The 22,411-nt window shown below is 43.4% G+C and overlaps 2 protein-coding genes and 1 pseudogene across 7 annotated transcripts in view; all 3 read right to left on the reverse strand.

Annotated features, from left to right (window-relative positions):
• Positions 1-1,081, reverse strand: part of TAL1 (TAL bHLH transcription factor 1, erythroid differentiation factor) — a 12,204-nt gene extending 11,123 nt beyond the window's left edge. Inside the window, exon 1 of the mRNA XM_039885478.1 lies at positions 924-1,081. The gene's annotated coding sequence lies outside the window, so the exon portion shown is untranslated. The remainder of the gene's footprint in view (positions 1-923) is intronic.
• Positions 1,082-16,403: 15,322 nt separating this feature from the next.
• The window catches only part of STIL (STIL centriolar assembly protein), a 39,539-nt gene continuing 33,531 nt past the window's right edge, over positions 16,404-22,411 (reverse strand). For 5 of the 6 annotated variants that reach the window (XM_039885495.1, XM_039885504.1, XM_039885512.1 and 2 more), the window contains 3 exons: positions 22,114-22,327; positions 20,322-20,572; positions 16,404-17,936 (listed from right to left, as the gene is read on the reverse strand). In XM_039885495.1, the coding sequence (XP_039741429.1) occupies positions 17,147-17,936; positions 20,322-20,572; positions 22,114-22,327 (1,255 nt within the window). In that variant the 3' untranslated portion in view covers positions 16,404-17,146. Of the gene's footprint in view, positions 17,937-18,831; positions 18,897-20,321; positions 20,573-22,113; positions 22,328-22,411 lie in introns of all 6 variants that reach the window. The other variant, XM_039885542.1, reaches the window with a different exon arrangement.
• On the reverse strand, positions 21,243-21,358 carry LOC120581238 (uncharacterized; annotated as a pseudogene).

The raw sequence follows: 22,411 nt of genomic DNA on the forward strand, positions 1-22,411 counted from the left end.
ATTTCTTGGCTTGGATTAAGATTACTAAAAGGAAAGCCTGAGTAATTTGTGTTTGTTTATTTGTTTTTATTTGGGGAAGATGAAGGAGGAGGTTTCAAACTGAATGGCACTAGAATATTCGACCATTACAATCCTCTTTGTGTGGCCAAGCCCAGCTCACAGCCCCCAACACCGGATTCTCATCTGTTGCCAAAGGCCAGAACGTTTCCGTGTGTGCCTGAACAAGACAGGGGATCCGGGGAGTTCCTGGGAGGGCAGGCACCAGGTCTCAGGCGGCTCCCAATTCCAAAATGGAGAATTTCTTCTATAAAAATTCTCTGCCGTGCCAGGGGGCTAGAGCCACCGCCTTAGACCAGGCCTCCTGTCTTCACACAGCACGCACACCAGCAAGACACCCTGGGGGAGCCCCAAGCATAGGCGAAAACCAACATCTCCAGTGAAGAGAACCCCTTCTCGGCTGCCACTGGAGTGGAGGGGGTTCCAGCGCGGCCACGCCCTAGGCCTTAGGTCCCAGTCCTGTCCCACCCGAGTTGGGGCTGCGCTAGCTAAGCGGGATGGCCGCCGCCTTCTCCCTGCTGCCGGAGGCCCTGGCTCAGGCAACCTGCACCACCCGGATACAGACGCACCGGAGTTAGGAACCTTGGAAAACTTCACAGAACCAGGACAGACGGGGCAGCCTGGGGACTAAGTCCAACTAGCTGTTTTTACCCAGGAAAAGGCCCTGCTGGAAACCATAGAATAGAGGCACAGAGGCCACATTCAGCGACAGAGTCAGATCCCAGATTCCCAGCTCTGGTTCGCCCTCTCTTCCCCCTCCATCTGAGACTGGGCTGTCCTCTGTCCTGAGCCTTCTCGACCCTGGACCAGAATCCAAGGCCTTCCTGGACACTGTTTCCACCGATACCCGTTTCCCCCAAACTCACCTGGGGCATATTTAGAGAGACCGCCCCCTCTGATTAGGATCTCCACTCCTCCGCCGGAGAGGGGCGGAAGCCGAGGTCCAGGTCGTGGACTGGGGTCTTTGCTTCCCCCTCTCTCCCTGAGAAACCAGCAGTTAGGCCGTAGCGTGGTCCTGGGCGGTCTGCCGCGCCCAGAGCGAGTTTCCAGGAAAAAATGGGGGTGGAGAGAAAGAGGGAGGGCGAGAGGAAGGGAGAGAGAGAAATGGGGGTCAATGGCTAGGAATTACCTCACGTCCTCGCCAACCAGCCCAGGGAATCACGAACAGCTTTCCACCCCCAATCTGCAGGTGTCTGAAGCCTCCCCCTCACTCCCCATAAAAAAAAAAAGAACCATACACCTGACCAATCAGGAATAACTATTTAGTCCAGCACCACCGACAACAGCCCCACCGCAGACTGCCCGGAACATTTTCGGACCCTCCAACCGGGATGTCTGATTCTGTGTGGCCGAGTGTGTTTTCTAAGCACTGACGTGTCTACGCGGTTGGCTCTGGAACCAGGTCAGGCCAGAGCTGAGGCCACGGCGCGGAGTCGTCCACAGCCTGGCCTGGGCGGGTGCAGGGATGTGTGTTGGAAAAGGGGAATCCAGCTTTCAGACCCTAATGCGTGCGGCAAAACCTCTGAGCCTCTCATTCTCTCCATGGCCCTCACCTGCCCACCTCCAGCCCAAAGCGAAACCAGAACCCAACTGAAAGGCTGCTTTCCCGCAAGAATGAAGTCGGAATGCGCGGATCCGAAGATGGGGCGGGCGGGTATCTGATCAATCCAGATCCCGTTTTCTTCCCAGTGATTAAGAAAAAAAGGAGAAAGAAAAAGAAGGAAGGAGGGTGGGGGGAGAGAGACAGAGAGAGAGAGGAAGGGAGAAGAGAGAAAGAAGCCCCTGTCTTCCCCTCAACCGTCCCCACACAACGATTTTCGATTTTTTGGTGTTCAGACCAGCAGAAAAGGGGAGAATTCTAATTATTCCCCGCAGCAATAAACAAGGCAAAGGGAGGGAGGGTAAAATCAAACGCACTACTGCTTCCCAGGATGTAGCGGTATCGAGATTTAGGTTGCCTTTTTTTCTTTCGGAGGTTTTTTAAAATTTGTTTTGCCTAAATCATCTAATTTATGATCACGCATGGAAGTCTTGAATTAATTGCATAGGCCTCCTTCTTTTTGCCCAGACTTTGGTGGAAATGTAGGAATAATTCTTCTCTCCAGTTTCAATTCAATGCAGATTTTCTTTCTCCTCTTCTAATCCACACGGGGGGAGGGGTGGAAAGAAGAGAAATCCACTTATACCCGATGTTAATTTTTGCCGTATGATCGAGTCTCTATGTCTGTCCCTCTCACCATTTTATCTCCCTACTCTAAACCAGCAACAACAACAAAAAACAAAAAACAAACAAACAAAAAACCACATATACTGCTAGTCGGGGGGAAGCCGCGCTGCTTTGTTAAGGGTCCAAAGAAGCTGAAAGGGAAAAGCCGCTTTGCTCCTGGACGATTCTTTTAACTAAAATAAGATGATGACGATGATGATGATATTAACAACTATAATAACTGACAAAACAAAATCCTTTCTTCCTGAGCTAGGGCAGCATTGACCCCGTTCCTCGGAACCGGCCCCGGTCACCGATGCGACGGGTACCGGATCCACGCGGGAATCTTGCTCACCCGGCGAGGGGGTGGAAAAATGTTTCTTGGAGATGGGCCCGAGGATCCCCACCCCAAGGTGCGAGACCAGGAGAATGCGCCCATTGTCTTGTCCGGGCCTCTCCCGCAGAACCCCCGCGGCCTTACCCGCGAAACTGACCAGAAACGGACGAAGCCCGAGTGCGGCGGGGACCGAAGCTGGCGGCTACACGCTGGAAGGCGCGGGCCTCGACGAGCACAATTCAGCTTGGAGCCTGTAAGAGCCTGCCATTCACTAGCAAATTCCTGAAACACCGAGGCGCAGACTGGCCTCGGGACAGAGCAGCCGCGGATCGGGCTCCGTCTGCCCAACCGAACCAACATTGGCTTCTGAATACATCATAATTTGGAATAAAAAGTGAAATCCCTCTCTCCGCCCCCAAGCCGCCTCCTCAACTTGCGCCTCCATCTCTCGCTCTCCCTCCCCTCCACCCCCCAGTGATGTGCAAATGCACTTCTAAAGGACACAAGCACACAAGCACACAACCCAGGAGACAGGACCACACACGGTCCGGCCCCATGGAAAGGAAGCAGAGTAAAGAGAACCCGACTCTGCCCCACACACCGACTTGGTCAGCCCGCACATTGTCCAACATGACGCAACGAAATCAGTCAAACGCAATCGTTCGTGGACACACAATCCCATGTAGTCAAGAGCACACGGGCCCAGCACAACAATGGAACCTCACAAACGCAATTGCAAAGGCCACACAACCCCCTACAGAGAACCAGACCCATGTCAAGAAGGCAAACTAACATACGCAACGACGAAAACGCAGAAGGGCCGCCAAGAACGCAAATGAACACACCCAGACAGCGCAGACACCATCCCACTCGGAGCCACAACCGATCGCCAAGACCACACACGGGAGAAGTCGACACTGCCCACCGCTCACGCACGCACTCTCACAATCCCACCGCATGCACACAACCACGAAGAAGAAATGAAAACCAACCACCGCCTCGCGCATTTCTGTATATTGCGTAAGGAAAAAGGGGAAGGAAGGAAGAGAGTCTCTGAGGCGGGAGGGGCGGCGGCGGCGAGCTTGACGGCGTCCGTGGAAAATGCCCCCTATTCAAAGGAGCCGAGGGAAAAGGAGCGAAGAGCTCCGCTGAGAGCATAGGGAGAAAGCGGGAGGACATGGATGGGGAAGTCTGTGGAAGGCGCGGGTGGCTTTCCCCTAGAAAAAGGCCAAAATTGCTCACGTTTCGCCGCTACGGGGGGCCGCGTGTGGCCATATTGAGGCCTGGTCTGTGGTGCGGTGGCCCTCCCCCGCCCGCGGTGCCCCGCCCGCGCGCGCCCACCGGCTCCTGCACCAGCGCGCTCTAATCCCGCTCACGTTCCAGGCCTAGTTAGCATGGGCCCAGGCGCGCCGGGGCCGTGTGCGCCGCGGAGATAAGGCGCTGCCGCGGGTCCGCTCGCCCCCGATAAGCGCCTCGGCCATTACGGGCCAAATGATTCATTTTAATTTGGCAATTTCACCGCAGGGAGCGGGGAACTGGTTGCGCGGCGCCGGGACCGGCTCCGGAATGCGCCGCGCAGTGAGTTGGGAGCGCTGGCTAGGACCGGCCGGGTCCAGCCCCATTTCTGAGCCCGAGGTCTCTCCGGAACCCGGGCTCCCCGCCACCTCAGTCCCTCCCTTGGCCTTCCAGATACCTTTTTTCAGCGACTCTCATCGCAGCACTCTGTCCCTGCCTCTGAAGACCAGACACAAAAACCATCACTATCCCCCCAAACCTACCCCCATTTATTCTTTCTCCAGTGTTCAGAACTCCCAGATTTCAATGAACAGTTCCTCTTATCCCAGAAAACTCCCCGGCTCCTCCCAGATCCCCCACCTCTTTCAGCCTTGGCTCTTCCCTGCTCTAAAATGGAGCCTGTTTGCCTGGAATGTCACGGACTGAGCAGCAGCAGGGGCCCTATGGAGGCACAACCAGTGTCAGTGGAGAGATTAACATGTCCATTCTTTCTTTAAAAAAATTTTTTTTTCTATTGCAGTTGACATACAATGTTATATTAGTTTTAGGTGTAAAACATAGTGATTAGACGTTTATATAACTTACGAAGTGATCACCCAGATAAATCTAGTATCCATCCGACACCATGCATAGTTATTACAATATTATCCTTATGCTATCTTTTACATCCCCATGACTATTTTGTAACTACCAATCTGTTCTTCTTAATTCCTTCCCCTTCTTCGCTCATCCTCCCAGCACCCCCATTCCATCTGGCAACCATCAAAATATTCTCTGCATCTGAGTTTGTTGTTTCTGTTTATTTTGTTTTTTAGATTCCACATATAAGTCAAATCATATGGTATGATACCTGTCTTTCTCTGTATGATACCTGGTCCATCCATGTTGTCGCAAATGGCAAGATTTCATTCTTTTCATGGCTGAGTAATATTCCATTGTATATATGTGCCACATTTTCTTTATCCATTCATCTATTGATGGACACTTGGGTTGCTTCCACATTTCGGCTATTGTGAATAATGCTGCAATGAACGTAGGGATGAATATATCTTTTAGGATCACTGTAAAATGTCCATTCTACTGTGCTTCAGGCTGAACCAAGAGTCCAGGAACATCCCTCCTCCCATAATAGTTTAAATGTTTTAATCTTGCTACTAAAACACTGTTTTAAGCACTCTACAAATATTAACTCAATTCTCATAAGTAATCCTAGGAGGTTGGTGCTATTATTACCCTCAATGTATAAATGAGGAAACTGAGGCACAGAGGATAAAAGTAACTTTTCCAGTGTTACATATCTAGTGAGTGGTAGAGCCTGGGTTTTAACTAAATTTAGCACCAGAGTCCTCTCTGAAAGCCCAGCTGTTGAAGAAGGGTAGCTAGAGCCTAGGCTTGAAGGAGGGATCTGGGCTCAACTCACTGCAGGGAACAAGAAGAAATCTGAGTTCAGGAAGAGGTGAGAGACTTGAGCTCGGCCCATGAAGGGAATCTGGTTTTATTTTTACAGTGGAGTGGAAATAGCATAGGTTCAAATCTTACAAGTCACTTAGCTCTGAACCTCAGTTTTCTCATCTGTAAAATGGGGGGATAATACCTACCTCACAAAATTGTTGTGAAGATTAAATAAAATGATCTTTAAAAGATGGTGGTGAGGATGATAATCTATGAAACCTCACCCAGCTCAGAGCCCTATATCATATCATATGCACTTGCATAGGGGGTTCTGGTTATGATTATAGAGAAAGAAATTAAGTCATGGAGAGATGTGACTTGGTCAAAGCTTACAGTGACCTAGAGGAAAAGCCGAGACCCAAACTCAAGTATCCAGGTTCCAAGCCCTCAGCTTTACCCACCGTGCCAGGCTGCTTTGTCCTTCCAGCATCTCTGTCTGGTTTTGAGCTCCTCTTGGAACCTGAGAATTAGGAGAAAAGCCCCTTGGCTAGTCACAGACCAAGTCCTAGTCAAGGACTGAGCCCAGTGTGTGACTGCAGTCTGAGTCCTGGCCCCTCTTTGGCCATCAAGACAACTCACTGTAAAGATATGGTCAATTCAGCACAACCTGTCCCCTCTGTTCCTTTTGAGCTCTCTGGTGGGAGTCAGGATGCCATGTGGATACAGGTAACTTTTACAGAATCCTCCATGGGAGAGGGGGCCATCCATGTCCTTAGAAAGAGTCCTAGACTTGCCACAGGCTTCCCCTGGCCCAGCTACACCAAATGCTCAGCAGAGACCCTGAGTAGGGGTCTCTGTGTTCTGCTCAGCTCCATCTCTCACTCTCTCCACATGGCTCCAGGCCCACTTCACCCACTGATATCATGTCAAACTCTCCCTCCATTGAGCCTGAGCTGCTGCGGCTCCTTCTGCCTTATTGTCCTCCTCCTCTCAACCTTTCTGCCACTTCTGCCTGAAGCCTCAATGCCAGGGGTTAGTTTTCATCTCTCCCTCCTCTGGTCCTCATTGCCTTTGCTTGGCTGCATCACGTAATAGGAAGGGTGGGAGTCATATAATTCTGAGTTCGAAGCCCAGCTCTGCCACCCTTGGGCTGTAGCACTGATGGGCAAGTCATTTCATATTTCCCAGCCCCTGCGAAAAAAGATCTGGCTTTCCCATAGCAGAGAGCCCAGACGGAACGCTTCCCTGGGAAAATGTGGCCTGAATTCAGCTCTCCGAGTGGGATCTGAGGGATGGGAAGATGCGTGAGCATGGAGAGCCTTTTTGGGTGGGTCAAGGGCTAAAGCAAAAGGGCTTCAGGTTCATGAAAGGAACAGAAAAGAGTCTGGTTATGGCTGGAGCAAGCCCGTGGACAATTCAAAGGATGGGGAGTGGGGGAGTGGAGTGAGGGAACCACTTTATTTAGTTGGTTTGAGGGTGGGCATAGTATCCTATAAGTCAGGGATCCCCAACCCCTGGGCCTGAGACCGGTACTGTCAGTGGCCATTTAGGAACCAGGCCACACAGCAGGTGAGGGGCTGGCCAGCAAGCGAAGCTTCATCTGTATTTGCAGCCGCTCCTCAGCGCTAGCATCACTGCCTCAGCTCCACCTCGGATCATCAGGCATTAGATTCTCGTAGGAGCACTAGTCCCTGGTGCCAAAAAGATTGGAGACTGCTGCTATAAAGGATCAGATTTGCATTTCTAGAAGGTTCTTTGGCTGCAAGGTGGCAAAGAGGTGTGTGTGGGTGGGTGAGTGGGATGGATATGGGGAGGCTAGTTCTGAGGCTGATGCAGTAGTCTGAGGAGAGAGATTGGAGCGTGGACTGGGGTGCCGGCAGAAGAGATAGCAAGAGACAGATGAAGATGACCTGTATTTAGGATATAAAATCTGTTTGTAAGAATTTGGGGGACGAAGGGGAAGGAGAAATCCAGGAACCCTGGGCAGGCAGGAAACCTGTAGCTCCAGGAACCCTCTGGATTTCTGGCTCTCCTTTGCTCAGGTAGTAGCCTGAAGGTCAAAGGACAGAGGGAAGGGTCTGAATTTGGTTTTGAATTCCTCGACTTTAGGTGCCTTTGAGCTATCTACAGACTGTTGTCTTATGTTACAGGGCAATGACCCTGCCCAAGGGCTGTGGGGGAAGAAACAGGGACGCAAGGCTTTAGCCAGCCCTGCTGCAGTGTGCCCAGGCTTCTGTTCACCGGTTAGGGGAGGTGATGTTCACCATCTCCCTCCATTAGCTTCTGCCAACCGTTCCTGACCTGTCCCCATCCCCCCTAAACCCTCCCCAACCCCTGTTTCCGACAGTCCATGGAAAAAACGGAAACTGCGCGCTGAGCGGGGCGCCGCCCGAAATAGCATCTGGTGCCTGTCGGTCATCGCTGTCAGAGCGTCCAAGAGCCGGTGACGCCGTCCGCAGCCCTGCCAGGAAATGCCACCCCTCCTCCACCCACCCCATGCAGAGGCCTCTGCAGGAAACCGGTGGAGCTCCTGTATTGGGGGTGTCGAGGGGAAGAGGGGGTTGAGACCCAGACTGGTCAGTCTGGAGTCTGGTCCTGGAGTGGAGCAGCCTGTAGAGAACAGCCTAGACAGGCTTAGAGCCTGAGACAATGTCGCCACTCTAAGACCTGACCCCCCACTCCCACCAAAGGTTGAGTTCTCTCTAAACCCCAAATTTGAGGCTTTCAGGTGTTTCTGCCTACCTCAACTGTGGGTAATAGAGGATCTCTGAGCTTTCTCCCCTGAGCTTGCCCTCTGGAGGGATGCATCTGTGGGCACTCTGGTGGGCAGCCAGGTTTATTTTAAATACGTACATTTATATGGCAGTACTATGTGCCAGGTACTGACCTAACCACTTCATAAATACTAATTCAGTTAATTCTTAAAACAGCTTCATGCACGAGAGACTACCAGTTCCTCCCTTTTGTAGGGAGCCAACTAAAGCACAGAGAGGTTGAGCGACTTGCATGCAGAGAACTCCCAGCTGGCGAAGCGGTGGCACCAGAATTCACACCTAGGGCAGTCAGGCTTTGCTGCTACAGGGCAGCAGAACAGGTACAATACTCAGGCAGTCCTAGTTCCCATCCCTGCTCCCACTCTTGCCAACTGTATGTTTCTAGGAAAGTTACTTAATCTCTGAGTTTCACTTTCCTCATCTGTAGACAGGAGATGATAATTGTTGGTCTATCATAATGTTTTTAGGATTATTTTTATTAGTAAAAACTCCGATCTGAGGAGATGTCATTGTTTCTCCTTCTACTTGCATTTGACCATTGTCTCCATTTTTGTCCTCATTCTTTGCCCTGGAAAAACACTTGCCCCATCAGTAAGCAGGCATGAGCCCAGAATTCCAAGCTTAAATGTGGGGAGAGTCAGCTCTGTGCTTCCACACTCAAGCGCTGCCATCGTGATTATCAGAGATGGAAAGGATTTCATTCTAATTCAGTGGTTCTCAAAGAAGACCATTAATCTCACCTGGGAACTTGTTGGAAGAGCCAATTCTCCAGCCCCACCCAGGCCTGCAAATCAGAAACTCTGCGAATGAGGCCTGGAAATCTGATGTCCATATTTCTGATGCACACAAAAATCTGAGAGCTAGTGCTCTACTTTACAATCCTCTGTAGCAAAGGCCAGTGTAAAATAAACGAATGTATTAAGAAAGCATTGTGTTTCCTAATGTTTTAAAGCTGTCTCCTAACCCATGCTTCTTAGAAAAGCATACGGAAGACCGAAGTTGCTCCCCACACTTATGGAAGAGAGTGCCTAAGCTCGTCTGTCCTCATAAGCAGAGAAGCCCAGACAGCTCTGCCTCAATGGTCTTGCTCCCAGACAGCTCCCAGAGCTGTCAGAAAAGGACAGAACATGTGTGTGGCCACCAGCCCTCTGGCTAGCAAATAGTTGCTGGTGGTCATTCAGACAGGGCCCTGGCCCTTCTGTACATGTAAATACTTGTGGGTGAGACCCTGGATCGCTGAGGGGCTATATGTACTGAGCACCTGCTGTGTGTGCCTGCACTGCTCCCTGCTCTGTTCTGTCATTTCATCCTCCACAATAACCCTGCCAGGTTGCTAGTGTGGCCCTAACTTTACAGTTGGGCAAAGAGGCTCAGCTCACTCGAGGTCACTCAGCTGGTTGGCACCCACATCAACTTGGACCCAATGTCTTCCCCATTCCTGCAGACTATAATATTTGCTATGTTGGAAAAACCACTTCAAAGTCTTGGACACTTTGGATAGCACAGAGATATGTCCTGGTTTAAATCCCTTGTGACTCTGTAGGAGCTAAACAAACAGACAAAAGTCTTATGAAAAGATGCTCAAACTTGCATTAGGAAATGCAAATTAAAACTTCGATAACTAACACACCCATTAAAATGGTTTAAACTTAAAAGACTAATGAAACCAAGTTTTGGTGAGGATGCAGAGTAACTGGGATTCTCATATGCTATTGAAGGGAATGCAAAAAATGACGCAACCACTTTGAAGAACTCTTTGGAAGTTCCTTATAAACATACAGTTTATAAATATATACTTACTTGGGAGAATTGAAAAATATATACCCACAAGAGCTCTTGTATACAAATGTTCATAGCAGCTTTATTCATAATAGCCCAAAACTAGAAACAATCCAAATGACCATCAACAGGTGAATAAACAAATTGTAGTATATTCATGCAATACTCAGAATAATATTCAGCAATAAAAAAGAACCAAACTACTGATATAAAAATAGGGAATAATCTCAAAAACATGCTCAGTGAAAGAGTACAGAGAACTTTCAGTAGAACAGAAGGTCCTGCCTCTGGTTCCTTCTCCTGTATCCCTTAAATATCCTTCCAGCATGGTGCCAAACACACACAGCTGGGTGTCTGTGCACCCCACAGAACCCCTCCCAGACAGGGACTATGTCTGGTTTGTTAGTACCCCAGCATATTGCAGAGATAGTAGAAGCACCACACATGTATGCTGAAGAAAGAAGAATGACAAAGAAAGAGCTGGAGAAAGAAATTGAGAGAGAGGAACACCACCCAGCAGGAAACTGGGGCATGAACTTAGAGGAAGCAGAACTGGTCAGCCCTCTTGGTCCTAGAATTCAGCCACAGAGAATGTTCAAGTGCATCCCATAAGGCCTCTGTAGGAGAGAGAAATGGTTCCATGATGATACAAGTTGTGAGTGGCACTCCTTCCTGGGGTGGCTCAGGAAATGCAGGTCTTGATGGGGGTGGTAGACTTTATCTCCACAGATATTTTCCGTGCTGGGTGGGGAGCACAGGCAAGGGGCTTGAAGAGTCACAGCACCAGGTCCCTCTAGGATGATTCTGGGGGGTTGGAGCAAGTCATTCATCAGGAATGACTCAGCTATGATCTGTGTACCTGCTCCTCTTCCAACCAGTGTCTGTGACCTGGTATCACTTTACCAAGGCAGGAATATTGGGCTTTAGGGAACTGAAACACATTCTTACCTCAGGAGGAAGAGAAAAAGGAGAAGAAAATATGGGCTCTGAGGTCAGTCAGACCTGAGTTCACCTGTGCGACCTCGGACGCATCTCTTTACCACTGAGTCTCCATTTCCTCTCAGGGATAAACCTAACATAATGCTCAGGTTAAGAGCAAGGGCTCTGGAGCGAGACTGCCAGGGTTTGAATACTGATTCTTCATATTGGCTGTGGGACCTTGGGGAAAATTACTTAACCTCTCTGTTCCTAGTTTCTACTCCATAAAATGAAGGATAATAAAAGTATCTACCATATATGTTGTTGTGAAGAGTAAGTTAACTAATGTACAGGGCTTAGAACATAGCAGATGTGCTCAGTAAATGTTAACTAGTGTTATTACTTCACTGAGTTGTTATAATGATTAGATAAGAGAACAGATGTAATAGTGCTTTCTCCTGTGAGCCTAATGATCCACCATGCAGTAAGCAAACAGTACTGGCTCCATAACAGGTCGTTTCTGACCTTCAAAAAGATCTGGAAGCATAATCTCATCTTCCTTTCTCCCATCTTTCCTCATTCTGCTGTCCCAAACCAGGATCCTGTCACTCGTGGCAGGTCTTTTCATCTGCTTCTGTCTCGAATCTCCATGGTTGTATGAGTGTTTGCAGTGAAAGTGCGTGTTTGCTTCCGTTACTTCAGAGGGTTACTGTGAGATCTAAATGAGATTCTGAATAGGACTTTGAGAAATGCTAGATGGGTGTGGTTCTGCAAATACGTGTCTGTGCGTGCATAAATGGATTTTTACAACAGCAGGTTCTAACAGTGCCTTCTCTTTCTTTGTTATGTTCTCCTGAGTCTAGTGCAAAGCCCCAGACATAGCTGACACATTCAGCAGACCTTGTCCCTGTGACTCCTCCTTGTATGAGGGGAGCGTACATAGTCTGTCTCCTTGAGTTGCTCCCAGCCATGCCTACACATAACCAACTGGTTACAAACTGGTTGTAATAAATCTGAAAGAGGATGAGAAGAGGACCGGAGAGGGTTATGGAAAGTCAAAGGAGAAAATATCGCTTCCATAAGAGGATTCTGGGATGGTTTCTTGCAGGATGGGAAGGGAATGAGGGTGGGTTTTGCCTTTAAGCTGGGTTTTGAAGGGTAAACAAGGCTTTGAACCCATGGAGGGTTTGGAGGCAAAGGAGCCATGAGAGCAAAGCAAGGCTGCGAAGTGTATGTGTGTGCGTGTGTGGGCACGCACGTGCACATGCACACACCGCCTTTATTTCCCCCTTATGGTGTAAAAGGGAATCAGGTGAGCCTGGGTTTGATTGTTTAATACCTAACTTACTGACTTAAATACCGCGACATATGATAGTATGTTCTGGGAGGATAAAGTCCTGAGTTCTGGGCCCCAGTTCTGTGCTTACTAAGCTGTGTGAACTTGAGCAAGTCTCTCTTCTTTGGGTCCCAGTGTCCTCACTTGCACGACGAGAACCAAGTGACTTTTGAGGGCCTCGCGGCTTGGATACCTGACGTCATCTTTTCCATTATGTTTTTAATTAGTTCCTTTTGCCCTCCTGGTCCCAGACCTCCTGTGAAGAGACAGGACACAGGGCTCTCCCTTAATCCGTCCTTTTCCTGGAGTTCAGCCTCTGACCAGGAAGTGGGAAAGCAGGATTTCCTCTGAGGATGTTCTCTGTGACCCAGACAGTTCCGGTTTAGGAAGCAGAGAGGAGATAAAGAACATCACCCAAACCCTAAAGCCCCTTTCCATGGGTTTGATGTTTTCTTCCATACTGGACTGACTTTGAGCTCCTTAAAAACAGGGAACATATAATCCAGAGCTAGAGAAAAACTTGTTATCCTTTCGAAAAGATTTTATTACTCAACATTTTGGTGGGGAAAATTGGATTCTTTTTCTTTTTAAATTATGAAATATATTAAACATTAAAAAAGTAGGAAAAATCCCATTTTTCTCATTTATGCCTGTGGAAAATCCTTCAAGGCCCAGCTCCAATGCTAAATTTTTCTCTCCTATGGACTTGTAAACCACTCCTCGCAACCTATTTCTGCATCATTGTTCATACAATCAAAGATACATGGCTAACGTCTTCACTTCAAATAATGGGAAACTAAAGTCTAGTGATATGAGGTGACTTGCCCAATATCACAGAATTCGGGGCAATGACAAGACGAACCCAGCTGTTGCTAACTTCTAATTCAATGTTTTAGTTGTTTATTTTATCCTTTTCCTATCTTTAGTTTCCTGCCCACAACCCCCTTTTCCAGTGCTGTACCTATACATACCTCCACGCTTTCCAACAAGCTGTTCCCTCTATCAGAAATATCACCTCTTCCCATCTTTTCCCTATCGCTCCTACAAGATTCTGGAAAAATCTAGAACATTCTCAGAATAGCCCTCCTCCCACTTTCTCTTAATATATTCTCCCATGTTATATAGTTTTATTATAGGCACTGATGTCTCTGTATTGCTAACGTTTACATGTATCTCCCCCATTAGATCAGGTTCCTACAGGGCAGGTTTGTCTTATTCATCTTGTGCTCAGCACCTAGCTCAATGCCCAGCATATTAGTTACCTGTTGTCACAGCACAGGGCAGAGAGTGGAAGGAGCGATTGCTGCTGGGTTAGGACACTAGGTTATTAACTATAAATGTGTGACTTTGGCCTAGTTACATCTTCTTATTTGTGTCTGTCTCATCATTTGAAAAAAAGGATTGATGATGCTGTCATACATACTTCAGTCAGGTTTTGGTTTAAGTATTATATGAGGAAATATGTGGGAAAGCATACTTTGAAAAGTGTGAAGCAGTCTGCCAACCTAAGACATTATCATTAATCTTGCAGGCATAGAGCCCTCAGTTCAACTAGGAGGCTAGGAAAGGTTCTGACCTTATGAGTAATGTCTACAAAACAAGGGCACAGAAAAACCTTTTGTTCTTCTAATTTCCTGGAGCCCTTACAGTAGACTCAGTAGGAGGTGACCACAATGAAAATTATTAAAGTAAACCCTTTAACATTAACATAGGTAGCTGGGGCTGCCTACTTCAGACTCGGGTAAAAGTCATTTCTGGTCCTGGTTAAAGGGCAAGGGGACGCCTTCTTGGGGGAAAATATGGCAGGGCAGCTTGGAGGATAGTATATTTGAAGACAGTATTGATTGTAGTATTCAAAATAATTCAGCCGAAGATGTTTCTCGTAGGAAGAACCTTGAATTCCTCAGGCCTCAGAGAAGTTGTATTTCTCAGTGGCTTAATAAGAACTTAAGATCTGGAGTTATACTTGAGCTTGACTCTCTGGTAGCAACTTGGGTAAATTATTTCCCTAAGGCCGTTCCTCATCTATGAGAATGACGATCACCAGCTGGGATTAGCCAGAAGGCTTAAATGAACTAATGCATATGATGTGCTCTGCACAGTGCCCTGTGAGCACCTAGTGAGTCCTGAAAAGATGGAAACTATCATGATTACACTGCTGTGGCTCCTTACAGTCCGGATCACTCATTTTGGCTTTTTATCACATACTGGTCTGTGACTATTTTCCAGGGAGTATCTGTTCCCTAGTCTTTACAGCTGACAAAAGGGCAAGACTTATGTCTTAACATGTCTACATCCACATCTGCAGGGCTGTAGCACAGGTAGGGTGAGGCAGAGGACAAATGAGCATGGAGTAATTAGCCAGCAAGGGGCTCAGAGGTTGAGGGGAAGTTTGATGAGGGAGTGGGGTGCCAATTGCCTAGGACTCAGACTAAGGGGTATTTCCCCCCAGAAGCTGGATAATAGAAGTTCCATCATTTCCTTGTTCCATTTGAAGTAGCACCCATGTATCTGTCAACAGTAGTTGGAGGGCTGGATGAAAGTAAAATTCAGATAAATGTCATTTGAGGCGATCATCTCCAAAGTCTTTTAATCCAATTTCCCCAGTACTAATGCTTTTTCCAAAGATGCCTAAAAGCTATCATAGTAACTAATTTGCCAAATAATTTCCCATAGTAAAACACTCTTCTTAGGGAACTTTCTAGAATAGGCTTTAGTGCTGGTCCCTCTTCTCTGGACATGTATTTAGTAGAGATATGTTTTGTTGAATTAATCTGCAGTCGAAATTCAGTCTCCAAAACTGCTTAAACATCTTATTAGAGGCCTTAAATTAGATGTAGTAACAGACATGATGGAATTAGATTTTGCCTAAAAAGCCTCAGGTTCGGTTTTTATTGTTCAGATAGAAAGCTTCTTGTTTGGTGTGAAAATTACAGGGTTCTCAGTGATAATGGTATGGTTAATGAGGCTGTCAGTTAATTCACTAACATTCTGTTTTTTATGTGTAATATAAATTGTACCTACACTCGCTTCTTTGATGAAACACTGAGGGTTAAAGTTAAACAGAGCACACTGGCATTGACAATTCCGTTAAAAATTTATTCCAATGAGATCTGTAAGTGGACTTTTATGCTACTTGTTAAAATAACTAAAGCCCCAAAGCCTATGAAAACAAAGAGAAACACAGAGAATCATCATCATTGCCATTAACTCATCTTAATTTTAACTTGAAAGAGCAACAACGCAAGGAAAAATTCAGAAATGGGTCCCTGGCTCCAGTGGGGAACAGCAGAGAGCTACCACCATGTGACTACACTTGGTCTTGCTAACTATAAATTGTTTTAGCAACTTATTACCTCAGAAAGCCCCAGCTGGGTTAGAAAGTAGTTAGAGATCTAAAGTACATTTCTTTCCAGTTTATATATCAAACTTTAATGTAAGGCAATGACATCTTATTTTAACTTCAGCAGAAGTTTTCTCTCTCAGTTGAATGAGGATTTTTTTTTTTCATTTATATTCAGAAATAACAATTTAAAACTTAGTATTTAAGAAGGTGGGGAAAAGGGAAGCAACTATGGATACACTCAACAACTTGGATGGAACTCAAAGACATTATGCTGAGTGAAAACCAATTTCAAAAAGTTACGTACTGTGATCCCATTTATGTCAACATTCTCAAAATGACAAAATTGCAGTGATGGAGAACAGACCATTGGTTCGTTAAGGGTTAGGGTTAGAGGGAGGGTAGCAATAGAGAGTTTCTTTGTGGTGCTGGAACAGTTTTGTATGCTGACTGTGGTGGTGGTTATGCAAATCTATAAGTAATAAAATTTCACAGAACTATACACCAGAAAGTAAATAAATGAGTTCGTGTAAAACTTGTGACACCTGAAGGTCTGTGGTTTAGTTACTAATATTGTACCCAATGTCAGTTTCTTGGTTTTGATCATTTACTATGGTTATGTAAGATATTATCACTGGGGGTCACTCGGTGAAGTGTACACCCGAATAATAATTTAACTTGTTGAGAGTCTAAAAAGTTCTTTTTAAAAAATACAGAAGGATATGCTCTAACAGAGGGCAATGGAAAACAGTCAATCTAAACATTTTTATTAAATTTAAGACATTTTAGTTCTATTAAAAAATTAAAATGTTTGAAAAATTCACCAAGTTTATAAAACACACTCATAACCAATAATTTTCTTATTCTGTGATAATTAGTGCTATATGTTGAAAATGTTACATTAACATCAACCCACATTGCAAAAGTTTTACTTCCACAGACTAACAAATGAGCATCTTAATTTAAGAGGACATATACACTCCTTATATAAAAGATCTTCAATTATTTAAAAAAAATAAAAATTTCCCCTTAAATTCACTAAGGGTTGATTTAGCTAATTTAGTCAGGGTCATGATAACTTTATGTTCTTTCAGGTGATACTGGATAGATGCAGAGATGCAACATGCTAGGAAAACAGACTTATCTTTCAAAATGTACAGTATAAAAGAACAGTTCAGATTTAGAGTTGGATAGTGTCTGTTTACCTAAATTTGCTGAAATTACTGATCTCAGGTTTTTTTTTTTTAAAAGGTTTCAGTGATGTTGAATAGTTTGATTGGAACAGAGAACTTAACTTAGCTCTCCTACTAGCCAGCCATCTCATAGACAAATCAGGCCACTTGTTCAGCTCTTCGCAATCAGCTGCTACCAAGAAACAGGGTGACCCTTAGAATGATTAGAAATCCCAAAACTACCGAAAAGCTGCGACTTCTCTAAGCATCTTCAGAAGATACGTGTCCTCATATCTAAAGGGCAAGAAGTTAAAGGTTTAAAATAATTTTGGCAACTGTCTGAGACGCTTTACATCTAAGAAGGTGCCTACAGAATTCATACTATTCATTTGCTTCAAAGTTTCAGAAGGTTTCAAACTTTCAGAAAAAATTGGACTGTCCCTTCCGTTTTCTTTCTCAGGATGTTGGGTAAACTCTGCTTTTCCAGTTCTGAGGTTCATTGCAGGACTTGGTTTAAGGTTCTTTAATAAGAAAGCTGGATTTTCATTCAATCGCTGTGTTGCTTTTGAATTGACAATTTCATTTGTAATATTTCTCAATACTGGCGTATCTGTGTGGGTGCTCATGGATTCGCCGTCATGACAATTAATGATTTCACAGGTATTCCTAGGAGACTCCTTCCGACAATCAAGTTTCTCAGGTATGGATGTGAGGTTCTGACTCAGTAAATGTTCACTCTTGCTATCTATGTTGTTTGGAGGCTCTTCTTCATCTTCACTATTGTCACTGCTTTGTATGAGTCCATATCTCTTCATATATTTTTTGGTTGCAAATGACATGTTGTTTGGTGAAATTAAACTAAGCCCCACTGTGCTTCTGTCTGTATTAATATGTAGAAAGCTAAAAGATGAGTCACAGTTATTTTGGTTTGATCGAGAGACAGACAGTTGTGATAACTGATTTTCATTTAAATATTTCAGAGCTATAGCATTTGCCTCCATGCTCAAATCCACACCATTGGGGCTTAAGCCACTCATGCCGACATTAGCAAATGACATGTAGTTTAATCCAGAGATCACTGCTTCAGGACTGATGCATGCCAACACACTGAAAGACACAACAAAGTAGGCCATTTATCTTGAGTACTAAATAGTGCTATTCTAAATAGTGTCATTCTATACAAGTAACAAAAGGTCTTCAGCTTTAAACCTCATGGTGCTTTTTATCTGAGTGCTCGAACATCTAATTCTTGATGATCCAGATATATTCAAGAGATAAATGTGATAACCTAGAAAGTAATCCATGATTCCTGGACTGAAAGTAGGAACGCAAATTAATTTTCCTAAATCTATATATCAGTCATGGTTTTAAGACAAAATACAAGGCCCTATAATGTAAAAGTCATTCAATATTGATAAAATAAAACAACAATAAGATCAAACAGGAAACACATTTAATAATAGAACATTACAAGCTTTAGTGAGTAGCTCACTTCCTTGAGAAAATTATCTTATATGAAATTAAAATCCTATCTATGAATCCCTTTCTATGAATTTTTCAACTCACAGAGATAAGCAAATTTTAAAAATGGGTATAGCCCAAGTATTAAATGAAAATAGCTATTTTATAATGTTAAGCAAAAAAATAAAAACAAAATTGTATATATAGTAAAACTGCAACTATGTTTCCTAAAGTGCCAATTTTCTTTGGGTCTTATTAGTTCACTTTACATTTTCTTCATTTTTAAAAATTCCAATCCCGAGCATGTATTATTTTTATATTATGAATTTAAAATATAAATTGTCATTTAAATTAAGAGCAGAACAATCTTGATTAAAACAATTTGACTATCCCACACTGATATACCAAAAAGGCTTTACTTTCCATTTCATTCTAGGCCTTAAAAAATGAATTGGTTTCATTATACACTAAAATGTGTTAATTTCAATGTTTCTCACTAGAGACATTAAAATAGGATGGCTACTGTGAAGAAATACATTACCTAAAAACTATTCCTCAAAGGCAGCCAACCAAAACGTAAGGGTTCCACATAGACAGCAGGATGATCTGCGCAATCCAACAGATGTTTATATAGCCTCTCTCACAGTACTAAAATAAAACCTTCAAAAATGCTAGTCTTAACAGAGACACATGGACATGGACAATAAATAGACTAGTGGTTACCAGAGGGTAGGTGGAAGTGGGGAGGTAAATGGGGTAAAGGGTGTCAAATATGTGGTGACAGAAAGAAACCTAACTATGGGAAGTGAACACAGAGTGTAAATATATATATGCCTTACCGTTAAAGTGTACAGCTGAAACTTATTGGATTTTGTTAACCAATGTCACCATTAAAAAAGTCAAAAAAAAAAAAAAAAAAAAAAAAAAAAAAGCCTTTACCTCCTACATTGTTGGGAGGAGTATAAACTGGTACATCTATTTTGGACAATGGCAACATCTACCAAAGCCCTACCTGCACATATGCTTTGATCCTGCCTACTTGTAGGAATCTATCCTGCAAAGAGACCTGTACAAGTACCTGTAGAATGATGTTCACTTAGTATTGTTTTAGACAAGAAATAAGAGATTGAGCCTAAAAGGCCATTAATAGAGGACTAGGATTCACTATGTTACAGTAATGGGTGCAACAGAACATTATGCACCTGTGTAAATGCATAAGAACTGCATATACCTATAAAGAAAAGTAAGCTATAATGTTAAGCAAAAAAACTCAAAGCACACTTATCACACATACATACTTGAACATTTCAAGAAGAATATAAAAGAATCAAGAAGTAACCTTGGAGGAGTCAGACTAAAGAGTTTGGGGAGTAGGTGCTTTTGTATTTATCTGATACTCATGTATTATTTGATTTTTTTTTAAATCATGAGACTGTATTACTTTTGTAACTAGAAAACAACAACAAAAATAATTAACAGATAACATGCTAACAGTAATATAATTTCCAGATTTATCCCCTTTAAAAACAAGTATGTGCTAAGGTAATATCTGAATAAGAGGAATGTGAACAGAAGAACATGGCCAATTAGAACTGGTAAACAATAAATAAGGTTCATGTAACTACATTCTTCGAAACATATTTCTAGAAAAAAAATGTCTTTGCCTTTTAGATGGCACGACTATATAACCATACATCCAGGGGTTGGTGCAGATGCTGTCACCTCCAGGAACACTTTCCAGAAATGAATAAAACCTCATTTTTCTTTCCCAAAGACTCCCAGAGTATTTCATTGGCATCTTTACCAGGAGACATCACATAATCTCTCTCTAATTACTTATGTATATAACCCTCTCTCCTACCAAAATGAAGAATCTACAGGGTAGAGATGATTTCTTATTCATCATACATCTAGCAGATGTGGAATGAATGATTAATCAATTGAACTGAGTGGCAAGCTTATACCTTTTCTCATGAAACTATGCAATATATCTAAAATTTATTCATCTTTTAAAACAAAATTTAAAGTTACCTAGCATGATCCACTTTATGTGCATTTTTCTTCACTTTAGTGGGAGAATCAATTTTTACTCCAAGGCTTCTTAGTTGCTTAAGGGTTGCATTAAGAACAAAATCTTTGTCCACCAGTCCTGAATCATGTTTATTTTTCTTTGTATGGTAAACATTTTTGGTTCTGGTGCATTCATGGCTGATAATTACTGCCTTGGTAGATGGTTGTTCAGTTTCTTTAGAAGCGTTATTTAAAAGGTGGTTCACTTGACCCTGATGAAAAGAAAAAGGACATATTTGAAAAATCACTGTTAACAATCTTAGGAAACAAAAATGTAAATATAATAGCAGAAGTAAGGCCAGGGAAAGCAAAATAATATCTTGCTAAATTCTACAAAGTATCAAGTACATTTGTAAGTATTATAAGGTTTTTACAAAAGCAGCTAATCCTAATGAATGATTTCATCAGACCCTAGAGGAAACTTAGAATGTTTGTTCTTATTCATTTTAATTCAGAACTTATTCATTTTAAAACCAACAGACAAAATTATTTACATAATATTTCAAGTGTTTTCAAGGATTTATAGTATATTCTTTATAAACAAACATTTTAAATCATGCTTTCATCTGAAAAATGGTAACTTTCAGTTATACATTATGTAGATCTTTGTTACTTTCAGAATTTGACTCCTTTCTTTTCTCACTTTGAATGAGAATGACCTGTGATACTATCTCTGCCTTCCTGATATTAAGGCATATTTCATTCCCTGAGCACACAGCTGATCGTATCAGTCTAGGATCTAACAGGACAATTATACAAGTATATGTTCATTGATGAATACTCGGGACCCTATGAAACATGCTTAATTAGCCTTAAATGTTAAATGAAGAAATCAAATGTTCCAAAGTCTATGATTTATTTATTATTATTTATTATTATTTATGCCTACAGCACCTGGTCTTCCTAAGTGGTCTCCCATCCAAGTACTAACCAGGCCCGACCCTGCTTAGCTTCCAAGATCAGACATCCGGCTTGTTCAGGGTGGCATAGCCATAGACCATGGACTGTGGCTCACACTGGGACACGAACCCAGGACCTTCTGAGTGTAAGGCAGACATGCTAACCGCTACACTATGGAACCATGTCCTCAAAGTCCACAATTTAGATGGAAATGACAGCCAGGGTTTTTGACCTGTAAGACTCAGTTCAGATTCTAATTTTTCCAAGACAACTATTTCCTCCAGCTAGAATTATTTTATTAGATGCTGCCTTTGCTTATAGCACTTCTCAGCCTGTCCTATAATTATCTGTTATTGGTATTCATGTGCTATTTCCTCTAGGTTCTCAAGGGCAGAGACTGTCATATTCACCTATATTATCCACTTTACTTAGTCACTTTCTGAGATTAAGCTAAATATTCAATAAAAATCTGCTTACTTGAACTGAAACCAGTAAATATTATCATAAATATTGTACTTCTTTCCAATGTTCAAATTTCCTGCAAACTCTTGCTTGTTTTTTATGGTAATAACTTTAGTTTGAATTTGGCAAAATATCAACACTTATATTTTTAAAATAAGGTTTTTATCTCTCCTGGCTATCTAAGTACCTGATAACTGGCAAGCTTATGGTATATAACTAAATTTAGGTTATCATAATTTATAGAAAGCTAAAAGAAATCATATATCATTAATTTGCAGAAAATCTTTTTACATTAAGGTCCCAATCAGTTTAAAGGTAAAAAAGTCTTAACTAGTATACCCTAGACTAAATAACCATCTCACAAAAGATGAAATGCTTTACATTTTCTTACCAATAAGTTCTGGCATATTTTCTGGTTATCTGATGGTTGATGAGGCAAGGGTTGCGTTACTTGCTCAATTTTTGGTTCCCCTGATGTTGCAGAGTTGTTACTAGCACCCTCTGTTGGTTCACTCTGTAAGCACATATTTATACTCTCTGCCAGCAGGGAATTCGGAAAGAACACAGGCACATCAGGTTCTTTTCTCACAACTGGAGAAGAGTTGCTTGAAAGGATATATATAATGTAAGTGTTAGTATTAAGGTACCTTTAACATATATATGAAGTGCGGTAACTCTGGAAGAAAGGG

Source organism: Pteropus medius, unplaced genomic scaffold, assembly GCF_902729225.1.
Source record: "Pteropus medius unplaced genomic scaffold, Ma_sr-lr_union100, whole genome shotgun sequence".
Taxonomy (NCBI): Eukaryota; Metazoa; Chordata; class Mammalia; order Chiroptera; family Pteropodidae; genus Pteropus; species Pteropus medius.